The sequence below is a fragment of the Nesoenas mayeri genome (assembly GCF_963082525.1).
Source record: "Nesoenas mayeri genome assembly, chromosome: 6".
NCBI classification, from domain to species: Eukaryota; Metazoa; Chordata; class Aves; order Columbiformes; family Columbidae; genus Nesoenas; species Nesoenas mayeri.
In genome coordinates this window covers 21,629,433-21,647,682 of record NC_137545.1, presented here as the reverse complement: position 1 = coordinate 21,647,682, position 18,250 = coordinate 21,629,433, and the positions used below count along the sequence as shown (strand labels likewise).

General features: G+C 37.0%; 1 protein-coding gene across 3 annotated transcripts in view; it reads right to left on the bottom strand.

The window, feature by feature from the left end:
• GPR155 (G protein-coupled receptor 155) overlaps positions 1–18,250 on the bottom strand; it is a 30,819-nt gene that overhangs the window by 10,114 nt on the left and 2,455 nt on the right. For all 3 annotated transcript variants that reach the window (XM_080346740.1, XM_080346741.1, XM_080346742.1), the window contains exons 2-10: positions 13,890–14,396; positions 8,245–8,644; positions 6,730–6,895; positions 5,300–5,455; positions 4,082–4,165; positions 2,646–2,766; positions 1,846–1,930; positions 1,674–1,764; positions 327–576 (exon numbers count right to left, since the gene is read on the bottom strand). In XM_080346740.1, the coding sequence (XP_080202866.1) occupies positions 327–576; positions 1,674–1,764; positions 1,846–1,930; positions 2,646–2,766; positions 4,082–4,165; positions 5,300–5,455; positions 6,730–6,895; positions 8,245–8,644; positions 13,890–14,349 (1,813 nt within the window). In that variant the 5' untranslated portion in view covers positions 14,350–14,396. The remainder of the gene's footprint in view (positions 1–326; positions 577–1,673; positions 1,765–1,845; positions 1,931–2,645; positions 2,767–4,081; positions 4,166–5,299; positions 5,456–6,729; positions 6,896–8,244; positions 8,645–13,889; positions 14,397–18,250) is intronic.

Sequence of the window (18,250 nt, the reverse complement as noted above, 5' to 3'; positions counted from 1 at the left end):
ACTGATGCTCAGAGGGATGGTTTAGCAGGTAAACAACCTAAGTGAACAGCACTTATCACATCCTTATCAAGATACCACTACTTACATAAAAAATATACACATGCTTTTTTTTCCTGTCTATTTTCCCCACCCTTACAGTGATGATCATCAAATTTTCCTTAGAAACATAAACCTAAATCCTTGCACAGGTATATCTAGATTTTCTTCGGTTCTAGAACAACACTTGAAGGTGTAAACAACTGTCCTTCCCAGGTCAGAATTAACTTTGGAGCATTATTTTATTGTAGCCTAAGCCATTTATGCTTTCACAAATTTACTTTATCTACCTCTTTCTGTGGATGGCTGTGGAGAAGATACTGGAGAATGCTGTGCAGAAGATCCTGCAGAAAGCTGAGACTCAGTGGCTGAAACTCTATTCCCTTCCCTCACTTCCACTTCAACCCCTTCTGCTTGGCTACGTGGTGAATATGGGTTCAATACCTCATAGCTTGACTCTTGCCTGTTTCTGTTCATGCACATAAGTGAGATACCTGACATCACTATACTGATGAACAGGATCACTGCTGTGGTAATTATCTGTTAAGAGAGCAAAGAAAACACACTTAAATACAAAATAAAGGAAAATAGTTGCATATATGTGTCTAATTTCTGTACTTTCCCAAATATACTAACAAATGCACCTAAATAAGACAGAGTTTTCTGTATTTGCTGTTCTTGCATCTTGTGGCACTGAAAGAGCAATTAGTACGAGACTTAATTTTTCTTGCCTGAGTAACTCAGCTTTTTTATCTGTTAAGTAGGGACCCCTATTTCCCATGCAATCCAAAAACATCCCTTCAGCATCACCATCATCTTTCCCCTCAGGATCATTAGTGCTCCAGTTTAAGTTATGTTCAGGTGCCTTTTAATTCCAAAGAGGAATGTGCTCTTGTCACCCTCTGGCACAGCTCTAATTTCCACACTTTTGCCAATGGGGAGCATGCTATTAATTAACCTTTCCTTTTAATCATTTACCATGATACCTAGAGTCCATCGTGAGGCTATTTAGTACTTGTGAAAGCACCATATGAATAATCCTGAGAGACTCATATCCTTTCTATTCATAAGAAAGACAGAGGAAAAACATGACAAATATCTGTGCTAGTGCACTTTACATCCTCTGATAAAAGGAACTATTTATTGGTAAAAACAGTATTTCAGGCTCAGGGACTTTGAAGCCGTGATTATGCAGAGAAGTCTCCACTGTGCAAGCAGTTATTGCTACACAGGTAATGTAGATCCTATCTATTACAGACCAAAAGCCATTAATTAGCTATTGGATGGTAACAATTCTAGATAATTATCAAGTGAGACTAGAAATTAGTCACCAGGAAAAGGGCTCTGCAATTCATTACCACTCCCAAGCCTTTTCTTTGGGAAGCCTACTCCCTCTTTTTCTTAGTCATAGCTGCCTAGACATGAGGGTCCTTCTTCACACAAGTTTTCCTAATGGTTCATTACAGAAGTACATTTTTGTATCCATTTATAAGCATTCTATAATGATATTGTTATTAGGGTAGCCTGCACTTTGACTGAAAGCTACTTACATAAAAAGCAAACAGAGAACACAATTTCTCACTAATGCATTGGACAGGGCAGCAGCCTGAAATGATGAGGACAGAACATGTTCATACCTGGTGTTTTCCATAGAAAAAGGCAGAGTCAATGCTAGTGTTGTTAGGTTTACCAACAATTAGTAAGATTCCCACCAGAACTGTTGGGACTCTGAAAGAGCAAAATAGGAAAAAAGTAACATATTTAGCATGCTGCCTCTATTTCTGCAGCGAAACATCTGAATTAACTTACCCCCATCCAGCTATGATAATAAACCCGATAGGAATCTTCACTGTTTCTCTCTTCCTCAACAGAAACAAAGAGAAAGATAGAAAACCTAGGGGGAAAAAAAGGCTTGTTTACTATTATTAAAAAAGAAACCGATAATTACAGAAGCTAAACACTTTATGATGTGACCTGCCCAGTAACTAAGATGCTCTTCTCAGACCTTCAAATACATGTTCAGGAATGGTTGTTGTTCAAATAGTTTCAAATCCTCTGCCTGCTTCGAGTAGTCCCTTAATTAATTATCTACACCTCCAGAACACACACGTTAGTTTTAGAAATTGCAATGGCCAAGGGAAAGAAATGTTAATGCTACTTTGGTATTTCCCTTCATTTGGTATTTCCTACTTTTCTGAGGAACAAGGTGTTAAAATTTTCTTAATGCTGAATAATTTAAAATCTTAAATTCTATAATAACTAAAAACCGTCAACAAGGTTTGACTGGCTGAAGGGCAACCCACCACATTCACTCTATTTGTAATTGCTCCTGTCCTGAGCACATGCTCTTGCCTTTTGTTACAAGCTGGCCAGGTTGCTGTACCTGGCAAAGACAAACCAGGCCTACCCAGGTAAAAGCTTCCAGGAGCAGAAGCCGTGCCTGACAGGTAGCCTGGTGTGCCAGCACTGCAGCTCCACAGAGTTTGCAGGTCCGCATGTCTGTAGACTTATACTAGTGAAGGAACAATTACTCTGAACAACAGAATAAAACTTTTTCAGTACATCAAGCTCGTATTACAGTACCTAGGTTCTGCCTAGAAAAATCATACCTGTCCACAGGTAGGTGCTATAAAGCGAGCTGTAGAGGAATATAAATACTAGGATCTGCATGGTGATGTCTTCCTCTTTAACAACGAAATTCCATACCACCATTCCAATGCAAGCAATAAACTGGAAGGAAAGGTAAGATGCTGTCATTTAAATTGCAAAAGCAGGATGACAAGAAAAACTGAACACAGTGTAGTTCTACTACAATAAAGTTCAAAACTCCACCCCTGATTCACTGAAGTGTAATTTTATGAATTGGGTAGTTCTCTTTAGCAGTAAAACAGTGCTGCAGTAAGCTCAATATTACAGTTATGTCACTGACTAGGGTACCCTATTTTCAGTTTTGGGTGGGTTTTTTGACAGCATATATATAAATCAGATAAACTAGGAGTAGGAAAAGTCAGGAAAAATTATCTTAATCTTTATATATCATCATAAGTAAAATGTAAAACCTTCGTTAAGTACAAACCATTTATCTAAAAAGATTTGGACATGAAGCTGAGGTCAACAGATGTTTGTTCAGCCAGAAATTATACAAGTTTTCACCCAGAGATCCCTCATATATGATAGCTTTAGTACTGAAGCAATCTGAAAAAAACAGGCTGAAATCTTACAGAAACAGTAACACAGTAGCTCAATTTATTTTTTTTAAATGAAAGCTAACTTTGCACTTACAGACAAGACACAACCACAGCTCTCATACATAACTTTTTTTCAAATGTGACTCCATGATTAAACCTCGAAGAGTTTTTTGTTTTGTTTTGTTTTGTTTTTAAAGATGCACTACCACATGGATGTAATACAAGCACAGGCTGCTCTCACTGAATTTAACACCAGTTGTGCAGTTGACTTCAAGGCAAGAAGGAACATGTACCCTATAGTTTTCTCTCAGTTTAAATAACTATTAAAATTAAAATTAATCCAGAGCTATTTGGCTTTGCCCTTCCCTAGCCACCAGCCATGCATTCCCACCCCCTGTGCACCAGCACTGGCACCTGACGGATGCCTCAGCAAACCATCGCAGGAGCTCAGCCAGCCTGGGGACTAGTTTCCTATTTAGCACCTTGAATCAGGTCATAGCAGAGTCAAACACACACGGCTCCTAGACCTGGCATTGCTGACTGCAGATGAGCACATATTGACACGGAAGTGCACTCAGCACTATTGGACAGTAACTTTTAGCACTAAAAACGTATTTCAGAAGCCACTCTCCATTCTGAATTGCTTACGGTTCTGTTTGAGAACTGTACTACTAGCATCAACTCTCGTTTACTTCAAGGGTGTATTTTTAGGCACAGAAATTATTTAGACAAGATGTGCATTAGATTTCCATGCCCATTTTAGATGACCAGGAAGATATAACTATAGAAACTGAACTTGTGAAAATATTTAACATAAGACTTAAAAAAACCCCACTACCATTCTTCTTACTACTGACCTGAGCAACAAGTAGATTTGTTGTAATCATATGAGGAAGCTGTTTGTATTTCTTACTCAGAAGAACAACAATAAGAGACCAGATCTGGAACACATAAGAAAAAAATTTAATTTAAGGCTAAAACAAAAAACAGAAGAACAAGATGAGTATTCTGGCAGACTACAGTGAAATTAATATACAACACATCTTCAAGACAAGTTTCTTAGCAACATGACTACTGTAGTCAGCTCCAAGTGATCTCCTGCCAGGCCCTATGTCTCAGAAAATGTGCTCAGAAAAAGCACCTTTGTGTTTTCACGATGGTGAGACATTTTCAGGGAGTACTGAAAGCTTGCCTCTAGAGTGCAAAAGCCTGGTTGTTCCTCAGGACATAAATGATCACAGAATTGTCTGGCAATTTACAATTTAAAAGGTTCCCCCCGCCCCGCCGTCCTTCCTGAATCTCCCAAGATGATGTGTGACAGCAAGCAGCAGCATTCACTCGTGGCTTCCCTTGAAGCACAGTTTCAAGACAACAGGATTTCAGTGAGACACCAACTTAAGAAAGTTCCAACTTCCTTCAACATGGATATTTTTATTTAAAAAAAAGCAAACAGAATAAAGACTGTAATGCCTATGAAGCCAAAACACAATTCACATCAGACTTATGGGATATCAACCCCTTTTCAAGAACTGGGCACTCAGAATTTCTAAAAAATGAATCTGATAAAGCTAAATCAAAACTTCCAGGTTAAACATTTTCATTAATATTTAATTAAATAAATGTTCGCTGATGCTTCTGGAGCTAAGGTTTTTACATAGCCTTCATTACTGTGATATCCAAGCACCACACATGGTTTGGTGTAATTAATCCCTATGAGGCAAGCTAGCACTGCTATTCCCCCATATCCCATTAGTTTTTAAAAAACAAAGAGGGACTAAGGGCGAGTAGTTGATAGTTCACCCCCACATACATTTTATGTACCAGGCAGCCAAATCCCAAACTCTCAAGCCCTGCACCACTACTCTAATTCACCTACCCATCCTTCTCTACAGTTCAGCTTTTTAGCTGACCCATTGCTAAATCAAGATGATTTTTAACTTCTTCCTCATCCTTCTGCAACAGAATACAATGACAAAATGCAAATCTCATCTTACCATGACTGGATTTGCTGCGTGTGTACTAACACTACCCTGACACGACCATGTGCTTTTGTATTTCACTTTGCTAGCACCTACCAGAGAAACGAGGCTGACAATACTTATGTCAAAGCTGACATTTTGGAGTGCAGATGCCAGTGGGTTGGGGTCCATGGATGGAATGGTCAACAGCCACGCAGAAACGTACATAATGGGAGCAGACACAAAAGTGCTTATCACCATGCCTGAGGTAATCTGCAAAAAGAGTCAAACAGAAACAAGAACAGAGTTAATCGTAGCTCAGGTTAAACAATCTGCTTGCAGGAATACAACCACTGGCAAAATCATACCTTTGACTTAAACATATATAGACCTTTAACAAATCACTGAGTTGATTCTATGACAAATTATTTAGAATTTGAGCCAGAAAGCATCCACTGTATACATACAGTTAAACTGAACATTTAAACAAGCTTCTGAAATTGTAGGAATAGAGTTCCCTAGTGTAAATTCTTACAGAGCTTTTCCATGGGTGTCAAATATACTAATGACTACAGTCTAGGGGTGGATTTATAATGCCACAGTTTACTTTTGGATGCAAAGATTCACACTGCAAATAAACAAGCAAACATGTAATTATGCATTACTAATATATGCCAATTCATGAGAAGAAGTCATATATATTTACATTTAAGTGATTTCTATTTTGGTTTCTCGTGTTTCTGCTTTCTAGAATTTGCACACTGATGGAAGTGTGAATTTTTGTTCATACTACAGATATTACAGATCTCTTTTAAAGAGATTTCTTGAGTTTGTTGAGCACAAAATTCTACCTTGTAAGGTTTCCTTTTAGTGTTCTTTTTTTACCCTTTTCCTAAAAAAGCCCAAACAAACCCCAAATAGATAGCATTAAAAATAATGGAAGTCAACAGGAATGTTTCAATGTCAATTGAAGTGAAAGAAAGGAAACGCTTGTAAAATTTGTACCCTAAGTTAAAAAGAAAACTGATATCCTCTAGTATTAAAAAAAAATAAAATGCATTTCTATTGCAAGATTTAACTGAAGGGCAACTCAACAGAATCAGTTAAAGCAGAAGTTCTTCCCTAAGTTTTGGGTGTTAAGACTGTTCTTACTGAAGTCAGTAACATAATTTCTGGGTTTTTTTCCCCTACAAAAACACTAGCTCAAAGATAAGGTCTTTGGAAAAACAAACACACACCATCAACAAATCCACCACAAAGACAGAAGTTCTTTAAAGTTATCCTTGTTCTTCCTACTGGAGTCATGAATAAGAAAAGTATAAGGATTTACTTATGAATGTGTACTATCAAGACACTTGAGACATCAGGAAAGAGTACTTTGCTTAATTAATAATCTGAAATGTAATTTATATTTGAGATCTAGGGAGTACAAGCAAATCTAAGGAGTCTATACCACGGAAAAGTAAATTCATCAAGCCTATTTAAGTATTTCGTTAACAAAGTTAAGCTCAAAGTTAGTACATGTTTGAGAAAAGCTAACTACATACAATTCCTACTTCCATATTAAATTGACTTGCAAATATTGCGACACCAGGTGCTGCTGGAAAAACTCCATAAAGAAATGCATAGTTTGATAAACTGGTGTGGTTGACTATGCTGTCACTCTTGTCCAAGAGTTCCACCATTTCTCTACAGAGAAACGGCATCATAAGTCTGAAAAGAGAGGGGGAAAAGTAATTACAAAAAAGCATTACTCAAGTTACAGCAATAGACTCTTCTTTACTCAGAAAATGAACCAAAATAAAATTTAAGGCTTGTTTGAATACTACTCATGAAAAGCAAAATACTGACATCACTTTGAATGATTGCCTTTACTTTTATCGTGACATTTACCAGCTGGTTAAAAATTTCATGTCGCAAGTTAAACAAGCAAAAAAAAAACCCCATACACACACACAAAAGGTAAAAATGACACCAGTCTCTGGGATAGAAGCACATTCTCTTGTTGGGCAGACACGTTCTTCGTCTGTAGAAATCTCAGATTTAGAAAGGTAAAATATAAAAAAACCCCTCATTTTTCAACTGTTATAGTAGCTATAAGCAGTCAGCAGCTTTGATAATCAGACCACCTTTATGGAAGCTGCCTGAAATATAGGAAGGGCTCCAGCTTTAGTATTCCATTCTGAAAGTTTCGGCCAATAAAACAAAAAACCTGCATCCATGCTATTCTGTTCTCCTTTAGCAATACCCCACATTTCACATAGACATGCTATGTCAGCCTTACACAGTCTCATTACATAAACTCATTAGTAAAGCAAAGTGGTAACATTAAAAACAATTTTTTCTCATGTTCTTACAAAATTTATCATTGAGCTGGTTTACAAACTAGGTCTTTAAGTTTGCTGGTTAGTTGTACTGATATTCAAATGCACCTTCAAATTTTACAGTAAAAACTTAATCACCAAACAATTGTTCTATTATGTTAATTGTAACTCTGTGGCAAATAAAATATTTAGTTCACCAGTAACTGAGATATATTCAATGACGGTATAAGTTCTAAATACAAATTGTCATTTATTCACACTTAAAAGTCAGACAGTTTAAGAGTGTAAAGCGATGGTTTTTAAGCAGTTTCAAGGATTCATAGACAAAGCAGGCAAAATCAACTATTTAGAGAGGTATTGTTTAATCCAAAGAAAATGCAAATACTAATCAAATAATACTTAAATTCACTGTTGTCAGTTTAACTAGTAAATTTTAATTTAAGCCAGTAACTCCCCAAACACCCAATTCATGACAGATGGCCTGTGAGCAGTCCATTAAGCCACAGCATCCCTGATTTTTTTTCTCTGCAGAGCCTGACAAAGGTTTGTGGTCTGCTGCGTTTCCTTTAAAAGTTAACAGTTGTGTACTATCAGAGTTTGAGAAGCACTCATCCAAAATACTGGAAGTGAAACATACTATCACTATAACGATTTTGAGAGAAAAGCCATCTGACCAGTATATTCAGAGCTTAAAACATCTAGATAACAAAATTATAGAAGAACATAAATCAAACTTACAGTTTGGCTGTGATGAGAAGGATCAGTGCAACAAACATACCCTTTGTCAGTTTTTTTGTTTGTCCCACCATAGTCAGTCCAAGGTAAAAAAGTGCAGAGCCAGAAAATGAACTGCCCAGTCCATCAAGGAAATTTTCAAGGTATTCGGGAACTTTCTGGCCAAGAATAAAGTTTGAGGCGATTCCTATGAAGACCATGAACACAATTGGGTTCTGCAAAACTCGGAGGAGTGCTAGGCCCACTATTTTGATTTTGCTGTGTGACACAGTGCGATTATCCCTCCACTTCTGGATTTCACAGAAGATAAACCCCAGAGGGTTTAGCATCATAAGCGATATTGGAGCCACTAGGTAAATGTACTGCAGATACTCTGGATAAGTGGTTTGATATAAAGCTTCAACTAGAAGACACAAAATGAAAAGTGATGAGTTATAACATTTCAGTACAAAAATACATTAATATTGAAATTAAGTTTTGTTGCCCAAAAACTAGAGAAAAATTATTATCCTTCAAAGGCATTAGAACTGCATTTACAATCAGCATGACGTAGTAAAAGACATATGCTCAACTACCATTAGGCCATAGTTGTCTAATGAACACATTAAAGACAAAAGATTAACTATCTAACACTATTAAATGATTCTAAGAATATTCAAAATTTACAGGAAAAAATTAAAATAATATAACAATCCCACAAGCCCTCTGAGTCATCCCAAATGCTGAAAAAAGTAGGTTTTTTTTCTGAATGGCTTTTCCTCCCCAGAAACATGAGGGTTATGGAGAATTATATGCACCTTTGCAGGAGACAGGTTGTGTCTCATTTTAGGGGAGTCTCACATCTCTGGAATTTAATCAGTTAACGGGGGTAATTCAGGTGTAATCTTTCTACATTGATTCCGTACAATACAGCAAAGCAATAGCCAAATAAAAAATACATTAGCACATAATTATTAGTTCATTTTCTGGGACTACTCAGGACAAGAGTTGTCACTGTAGTTCTGGTCCCTCAAGGAACTTTAAATTACGAGCATTTGTTTCCATGGCTACTACTCAAGAGGAATAAATCTCAGGAGATGCAACTGAGGGAAACAGGATGTTTTCATCTAGGTAAGAAAAAGTTTGCATTTGCATTTGTCCATATTTTATACATATTGTTATTTCAAGTGTATTTGCGCTAATAGCACTTTGAAAAATCACGAAGAGACTCTGGAAAGATATACAAGATCCTACTCAGAATAAATTAAAACAAAAATAACAACAAAAATATTTTTAAAGTAGGATTTTGTTTTAGTTATAATATCCTACTTAAGGGCACTTGTAAAGGTGCGAAGTCTTGAATCCTGCAGAACACAGATGTTTTGGTCTCCCTATCATAACTGCATGATTTCATATTGAAAAACAAAGGAGAAATCATGCATATAAAGCACTTCTGTCAAATAAGCAGTAAAATAACGTTTCAATTCCCATCACTGCTTCAAGATTGCATTTTAAATGTGTGTTATAAACAAGAGTTCAAGTGAAATTGTTTTAAGACTTCAAGGCCTATACTGTTGTATTTCCTATATATGCATTAAAAGTTTAATTAAATCTACTAAAATTGCTGTTTATCTGGTTAATAATCCAGAGTTTACCTGTGTAAAAATGCCATATTAATTATCCAGACTTCTTTGGAAAGATAAACGTTATCTTTTACCTGCCTTATAATGTTATTATTTCCAATAATTTCCAGAAATATGCAAAGCGATGCTTTCCATTTTAGTTTTTCCTACTCAAGTTAGAGACACACACACTCTTTCTCAGGCAGAAGTATCTTAAAATGCAGATGCAATTCTATTTATACTACAAAGAATATGTATAAAAAAAGCAAGCACTATCGCATAAATACAGCTGCTGGACCTCTCTATGGGATAACTTAGCACTCTTAAAGTACTAAATAAAGTTTAAGATCATTAAGCAGCCAATTGTTGCAGGTATTTTCATGTCCCAGTATATTCAACCTGTTCTTTTTCTGAAAAAAGTTTTCCCCTGTAACTATGTTTTTCAAAATCCAAAAGATTTTTATCTTCATTTTAGTTAAGCGTCTGGAATGTCAGGATCTACTAAGTGCTAAATCAACATTTACTGTAAACTGCCTCCTCTTTAGACTGAACAAACTGACATTCTCAGTGAGTTGACTTCCAATATACAAGAAAAAGCACTAAAGGTGCTTTTCCTCTTACAAGCCATGATTAAAGTAGGTATACAAGAGCTACCCGTCTGAAAAACCTGAACAAACTGCTGAACACAACTTTCAAGTTTGCGCTTAGTTACTGCATTTAACAAGCCAGTTTTAAACACTAAATATATTCTGCTAAATAAAACCACTTTAAACATGCTGGACACTTATTATGTAAGTCAAAATTTTCTAAAGCCCCAACCTAAGAGCAATCCTTTTATGCTGCTTTATACAGAATGCCCATTTCAATCAAATGCAAATCAAGATAAGTCACATGTAAATAATGTCTGAGTTAAAAAACGTAATAAAACATTGTTTTTTGGCAAAGTGAAACTGTATACTTAATAAAACATATTAAGCTCTATAAGTAATTTCACTGGTATATGAAATCACAATGCATTTTCCTGGGTGGCATAAAATGGAACCAATGTAGATTGCTGAGTCAGTAGGAAAAAAATAAGAAATCACTCTTAGGGAATCATTAAGGCAGTGGAAATAATCCACAACTATCTTTGATGAAAAATGTTCTTTTTATTTAAATCAAGCTGTCCTCTTGCTGATCATGAAAAAAAAAAAAAAAGAAAATAGATTTTAAAACTTTTTTAAAAAAAATCCATTTTCCACATTCCAGTTGCTCAAAATTACTTATAAATGAATGACACACTAGTTGCTCACGCTTAATACAATTAGCACCATTAAAGTCATGGTAATTGAGCCATCATCCGCACCACACTTCTGCTCCACCTATGCTTTTACAATAAAGCACTGGAGAGTAGGTGAAACTGTTCTGTCAGAGTTGTATGATCTCACCTAGTAATTAAAAGCAAGCAAACAAAGCTTTCTACCATAGTAATTCTATCTATACCGGGCGGGGGGGGGGGGGGGGGGGGGGCGGGGTGGGAAAGGGGTCTACTAGCAAATCTCTGTACCAGTTGTTTTTCACTCCAAAGCAACATCAGTTCATAGTATAGAACTGTCGTAACAGTGATTACAGAAAAAGAGTGGTGATCTTTGAAATTTTGATTTTCTATATGCCAACATTTACTCAACAGCAACAAACCAGCATAGTGGTTATTAAAGAAAAAAAAAAAATAGACAGAATGCAAACTCAATATGTTATTTATCTATTTAAGAGTTGAATGTGCCTTTTAAAATAGTGTTATTATAATGCACAGATTTACCAAGCCTGATTTTTTCCCCTTTACAAATTTCAACTGAAGCAGCCTGTCAAAATATACTTTGATTAAAAGATCAGGTTTTGCTCAAAGCACTACCTATCATCATACACAAAAATAACTAAGCAGAGCATTCGTTATTGCGCAGTCCTGCACACACTTCAGAGAAGCCACTGACAGTAAAATGTTTGCACACCTGACAGCATGAACCAAACACTCGTGAAAGTTTGGGAATGGCAGAAGGTCAGGAAAGGAAATAAACAACCCTTAAACACCTACAGTGTTACTGTTGCATTAAGTATTCCAGTAAAGCTCTTAAGAAACCGCATGTTGTGAATTTGGCCAGATTGTACATAGAAGAAGAAATATTAATCATATATAAATAATGAAATACTTGAAGAAAAATGTGATCTGACACAGAAGTCATTCAAAGTAGAATATTCTATCTAGAAAGATCCAATGGAAATATGTTCAGAGAACCTCAAAACAGAAAAAAAAGAGAAACCCTAACTGGCATTTTAATCCAGTACCAAGGAACAAAGATGTAATCCTCACAGCCCTGTTTGTGATGTACTTCCGATTCCTCTCAAGATGAATAAATCTCGGCGGTTGCAACTGAGGAAAACAGCGTATTTGCATCTAAGTAAGAAAAAGTTTGCAATTGAATTTGTCTATATTCTATATATATCCACCAAACTTGAAAATAGTAAGAAAGATTTAAGATCCTCCTGAGCATGCTGCCCTGGAAAAGGGAGAAAAAGCCTGCCAGTTCCTCAGGTAACCTCAAATGCAGAGCTACTTGTCATTATGCATCACCTGGAACTGCATGTTTATGTTTCTCTTTTGTAACCGCATTTTCAATTCTGTAATCAAATATCTTTCATTTTGCTTTGCTAGAATGAACTTGCTTCCTTTTTCTGTTCTTAGCCTTGTCTGGATGATAAGACTGATATCAAGAGAATCTGAGAGGCACAGAATACTTTCTCTTCATGGAGCAGCAAACAAATAAAATCTAATCCAGACACCTCCTCCAAATGCCTTCCACTTGAGGTGTATTTTGGAGATCCTGACATCTGCAGTGTGCTTTCCCACACCAGCCATACGGGTCAGGTGGGGAGAGGCAGCACTAAAAGCTACACTGGCACAAAAGAGCCTCCCAAGGCAGGTAGAAAGCACTGCAATTCTGACAGCAGGAGGTGGGAGAAGCCTGCTGCAACTCCAGTCACTTCCAAACTATCATAGTATGTATGACCAAAAACATATTAACATACCATCAAGAAAACCTATAAAAAGGAAAAAGAAGAAAAATCTTGTTTATCAAAAGGGAAGAAAATAATAGTCTTACAGATTGTATAAAATTAAGTTTAATAACTGCTGTTCCTTGGAATTGAAAATATAGGCTGACAAGAACAAGTATATGCAGCTATAGGAGTTATACTCTGAATGCCTCTTGGTTTTTGTTTGGTTTTTTTCATTCCACCAGACTAGTGGTTTAGTTACACATTCTGAAAACAGCACCAGAGCCACATAACATTATGATCTGAGATACATAAATGCAATTTACCACAAATCACACAGCAACCTTGCTTTTAAAAGACTGAATCCTTCCAAGACTAGAACCCAAAGCATGTCTCCTGGCCACAATAGAATAAAGATTAAGGGATAAAGCATGATTAGCTACACAAATTATGTGAAGCAGCACAAAAATTAGAAGTTTTATCTGAACACATTTAAAGTTTGTCAAACACACTCCACAATCAGTAGACACCAAAATTATGGCTAGATGTTTTATATGAGCTAAACCAAGAAGTAATGCCAAACCCACTACAGCTGTTTCAGAGGCTACTGGTACAGGCTCATACTTTGTAAAGTAAGGAACTTTGGTCTTGAGGGAAAATCCGGCAATTTCCCATAAGGAAAACTGCCTACCGTAAGTGTAAGGTAATTCTTACCAATTCTGAAATTATATTTTAAATATTTTGTTGTTGTTGTTTAAAAATTATTTACTTTAACATCACAAGATCGTATAGACGACTGTAGTTGGATTGTTTTAAATTCTGCATCATTCACACCAGCTGACAGTTTTCTTCCCTTACTAAAAAGTACATGGCCTGAGGTCAATATATGTGACTTGAGAAATGACTTAGCTCCTAGCTTCAGTTCAGAAGTAAATTCCAAATTATGGAAGATAAAAGCAAACATGTCTAGAACACTGAAAAACAGTTTTAAAGAAGAAAGCATAAAGAACTACTTACCTATTGGATATCCCAAAGCAAAGTCATTGCTTTGCGTAGCAAAAATAGGGAACAAACCTGCTTTGCTAAATCTGTTCTCTGGACTGGCTACCAACAAAGTTAAAACGCAAACTAAGAAAAACACAGCAGCTTTGGCAACTAAAATACTGTACAGGAAGGACCAATTGACATTAGAAAAGTTAAGTACCACCATGTTTTTGAACAGTAGAGCTGGGAGTGCAAAACGGGACACAAAATTTCCCAGTCCTTTGGCCTGAGTTGTTGTGATAATGTTGGCTCTTCCAGCTATGTAGCCACAAAGAATTATTCCAAAGCATTCTAAGAGGGCTGGGAAAAGCCTGCTTATTGACATAGAAGGAGGACCGCTGGTGGTATTGAGCCCAACTTGTCCAGGCAAAGAAATAGACATATTAGCTGAAAATGAGAGGTTCTTCGTATTGAAGTCTGAATAGTTATCCATTTCCTTTGACCACGTCTTCCACAAAAGAGAGCTTGAAATGATCTCATCTGTAAAAGAAACAAAAGTATTTATTTATTAACTTCCAAAACTGTGTTTGCAAATATTTATGGTATTAGGCTTGCTGACAGAAGAGTTTACACTTAGAAGTGCATTACAAATAAATAATCAGAAAAATAATAAGTAAATCAAAGAAACTCTGAGAAAAAAGAATGCTGAAAAATCATCCCTTACACACACCATTTTCACACATCTTCTCACAAGTCCACACAGTTCAATAAGACAATAGAGGCTAAAAATCCCCAAAGAAATCTAAGAGTAACACTGAGATACTAAAACTAAATGTAGATTGGGCAAAAAGTCTGTTGGAAGGAAAAGAGACTTAACAAGGATTTTTTTTTGTTATTATTTTAGGATCTAAACATCATTTGGAATAAACTACAACTCTTCAGCACTTTCCAGTCATTGTTTCAGAAAACAGTAATTGCTAAACTCTCAGTGTACACTCCTTGCTTTCTCGGACTACCATTACAAGTCTAGTCAACTAACAGAAAAGTACAAGATTCTTCAGAGACACTTTTGTTAGCAGTTTGTAACCTCTCTTACCTCCTCAGCTCACTGCAAATCCCAACTACAATTCTTAAATACTCTTTGCTTTCAGCTATCAAATTGTTAGTTTTCTTTTCTAACTCTTTTTGTTTGCCACAGGATATCTTATCTCAAGTCTCCCCTAAACCATGTCCTACTTGGTTCTTTTTCCGTCACAATAAAAATACACTTTAAACTCCCAATATTGAAATTCAATCCTCGACCTCCCTTTGACTACTGCTGTTCACATCTGATTCCCTGCACTCAGCTTTACACATGGTCAGGAGTCCTCTTTCACCTCCGCCTTTAGATTCTATTTAATCCAGGTTCTGCCCCTGAAACAGCTCTTACCAAAATCCTGATAGGCCAAAATCTTCTTAAACTCTCAAAACTGGTGTTCCATTTTCATCCTTTGTGACCATCATACACTGCTGTCATAATCACCCTCTTCTTGAAATTTTGCCCTTCCCCTCTCTTTTGTAACTACAGCTCCTCCTAATTCCCCTCCCATCTCTACTTGCTCCAACAAGAGGATCTCTCAAAATTTCTGTGGCTGCTGATAGGGCTCCTTCCTTGTTCCTCTTCTGTCTCCCTACAGCCTCTGCATGTGTAGTTTCATAAGCACTTATTAAACTATGAATACATGAGTCAAAGATCTCTCTTTCTAATCAAGATGTATCTTCTTCTGTCAAAACTATCATTTCAGCCTGTCTCCAAGATCCCTTTTGTGAATATCCTGCTGTCAGTTCAAGTCCAATGAGCCTGAAATTTTTCTCCTCCTATTCCCCCCAAACGATGTTCCCTCAGTTACTCTGTTTATTTTGCTAGAGGTGGGTAACAAAGGTTACAAAATCATCTAATTTGAGAGAAATGCAAACTTACTGAACTCATTCATCCTGTTGCAAGGAAAATCTTCATATTCTATCAGTTTCAGTTCTTTTTTTGTACATCCTTCTACAGACTCATTCTCCACACATCTAAACACCCTTGCTTTCATATTCTTCTACAGTCTGAGCTTATGCCCTCTTAATCTATCACGGAATAACAAGAGGAACAGCCCTTACAAGAACATGAGCACCAGGCAAGGAAGAGAAATTTGCTCAAGAATTGTAGCTTCCTCACTGCGGTACTAAAAACATTTGGCAAGGTCCTCTTTACCTTAGAGAAAGATTTAGAAATTAAATAAATCATCATGTCACTCTTCAAGCTTGTACCTTGCTTTATGTAACTTTGACCTCTCCCAATGTTTCAGTATCATGTGTTTCAGTATCATTAGATACACTTTCCACTTGGCAAGGGATCCATATTTGACACAGTAGCCAATTATCTAATCCATTATGCTATTGCTTATCCATATTCCTACATGCAATTCTTCTAGAACTGTAGCAGTGACATATAAGTATGCATTAAATTAAGTATTATGTACAACAAATACTTCATGTGACTCCTGATTGTCACTTGCTACCAGCCACCACCTTTGAAAGGGCTGACCATAACACAGCAGGTTCTGTATGCAAGTAGACACGTAAAGTCTGCAAACTGAATGGTGAGAGGCCACCAAACACCAGTATTCCATGGTCAATAGCAAGGTCTTGCCAGAAACAGATACAGCTTAGGTAATACAGCTGTGAAGCATATAGTCCCCCGGCTAACTACATACAGCATTTTGACATGACTAAATCCTAAGGCACTCTGGAAAGGAAGCAAATATTATTTCCCCCCTTTTGTAGAGGTAGAAACTAGTGCAAAGGCAGACTGATCTGCCATAAGCCATTTAACATACCAGTGGCAAAGCTGAGATTCCCAGTTCCCAAACCAGTGCTTTGTACAGCACAACGGCTAGATCTGTGCAAATTAACTACTGGTTTAAGAATATTCACAACCTATTTGTATCCTGTCCTCAGGGAACGGAGAACTCTTAACAGTCAGGTAAATAAGCAAGAAAATCAAGTCAGAGCAAAGATGAGATCTTGTGTGTTCTATTTCACACCCCGGCATCCAGTATACACATATTCACACGTAGCATAAACTCTTTGACTCACGACTTCCATTTATGTCTGAGGGTTTTAGTAAACAATCCTGCAACGCTGCTACAATTTATTTGGACCGAGCAGCTGCATCATCTAAATCTGTCCTTGGCTACCTCTTCTCCCAAGGAAAACAAGTCTCACTCCAAGTAAGGCTTATTTTAAAGGTTGTATTTTTCATATGTTATAGATGACACATTTGTCTAGATGTATTTGGACCAGGAGCCCAAAGCATTATCTGCTATAGAACAATAGAAAAACTTGCAGTAAATAAAGCAGACAACAAACCATTTCCTCTACTAGCAAAACTTAGGGAAGTTGTTGGGATTTGCAAAATGTCCAAAAGAGGATCAGAGATGGGTTTGCAACACTGAATTCTTGAAAGAAGCCAGCCACATTCTACACTAGCTTCAAGGTGAAAAGCAGGTTTTTGGTGCAGCCCCATCTCAAATTCTTCAAGGTTGCAGCACTGCACAGAGGTAACACTCCTGGCAGTGCAACATGTTTAACCTGCTCTCTGCTGAGGTATTTTTTCAGCAATGAGATAAACGTGAAACTTTCTTAACCAAATGCAACATTTGATTTGTAGAGGAAGTGTATTGGGGCTGTATCTGTCCCTAAGATCTGCCATTCCTTCTCATCCCCTGTGGCTTCCTATCCAAAGCTGTATGCTTTACCACCATGTCAATACTAACAACAACATTTATTTTATGACAGCCTTACTCAGGAAAGCCACAGTCTACATACAATTACATAGCGGAAGGACTTTTACCACTATGGCATCTCCTTCCTTTACTTCTCTCCTGAAAAGTGGTTTGAGCTATCCAGGCTTTTTGCTTACACAGACTAGGCCTTCACAGGTGAGTCTATCAATATAGCTACAGGAGCCCATAATGTTAAACCAAAATTGTGCCTACATCTATTAAACACCTGTCTTCCCTCTGTGTTAAAATTACTATTTCTCCTCATAAAAAAATCATTACAAAGTACAGAAGTGTCCTTGTCCCCATTTTATAATTCAGGACTGAAATAAACATGCAGAAGACTGACTCTCTGCTTGCAACTGTCGGTAGCAGGTGCCAAATCCTGTATCTTCCCTGCTACCTCAAAACTGACAGGGATACACACCCACACATCCATCTTCTGTAAAGTGCCACAACTATTCCTGCAGCCTTCCTTTAGGCTATCCTCACCTTGAAACTTCATTACAAAGGCCTTTGTAAAGTCAGGGCCAATTTTTGGTGAATCACATGCGTTTCAAAGAAAGAAAGTGCATCACAGTAAAGCTG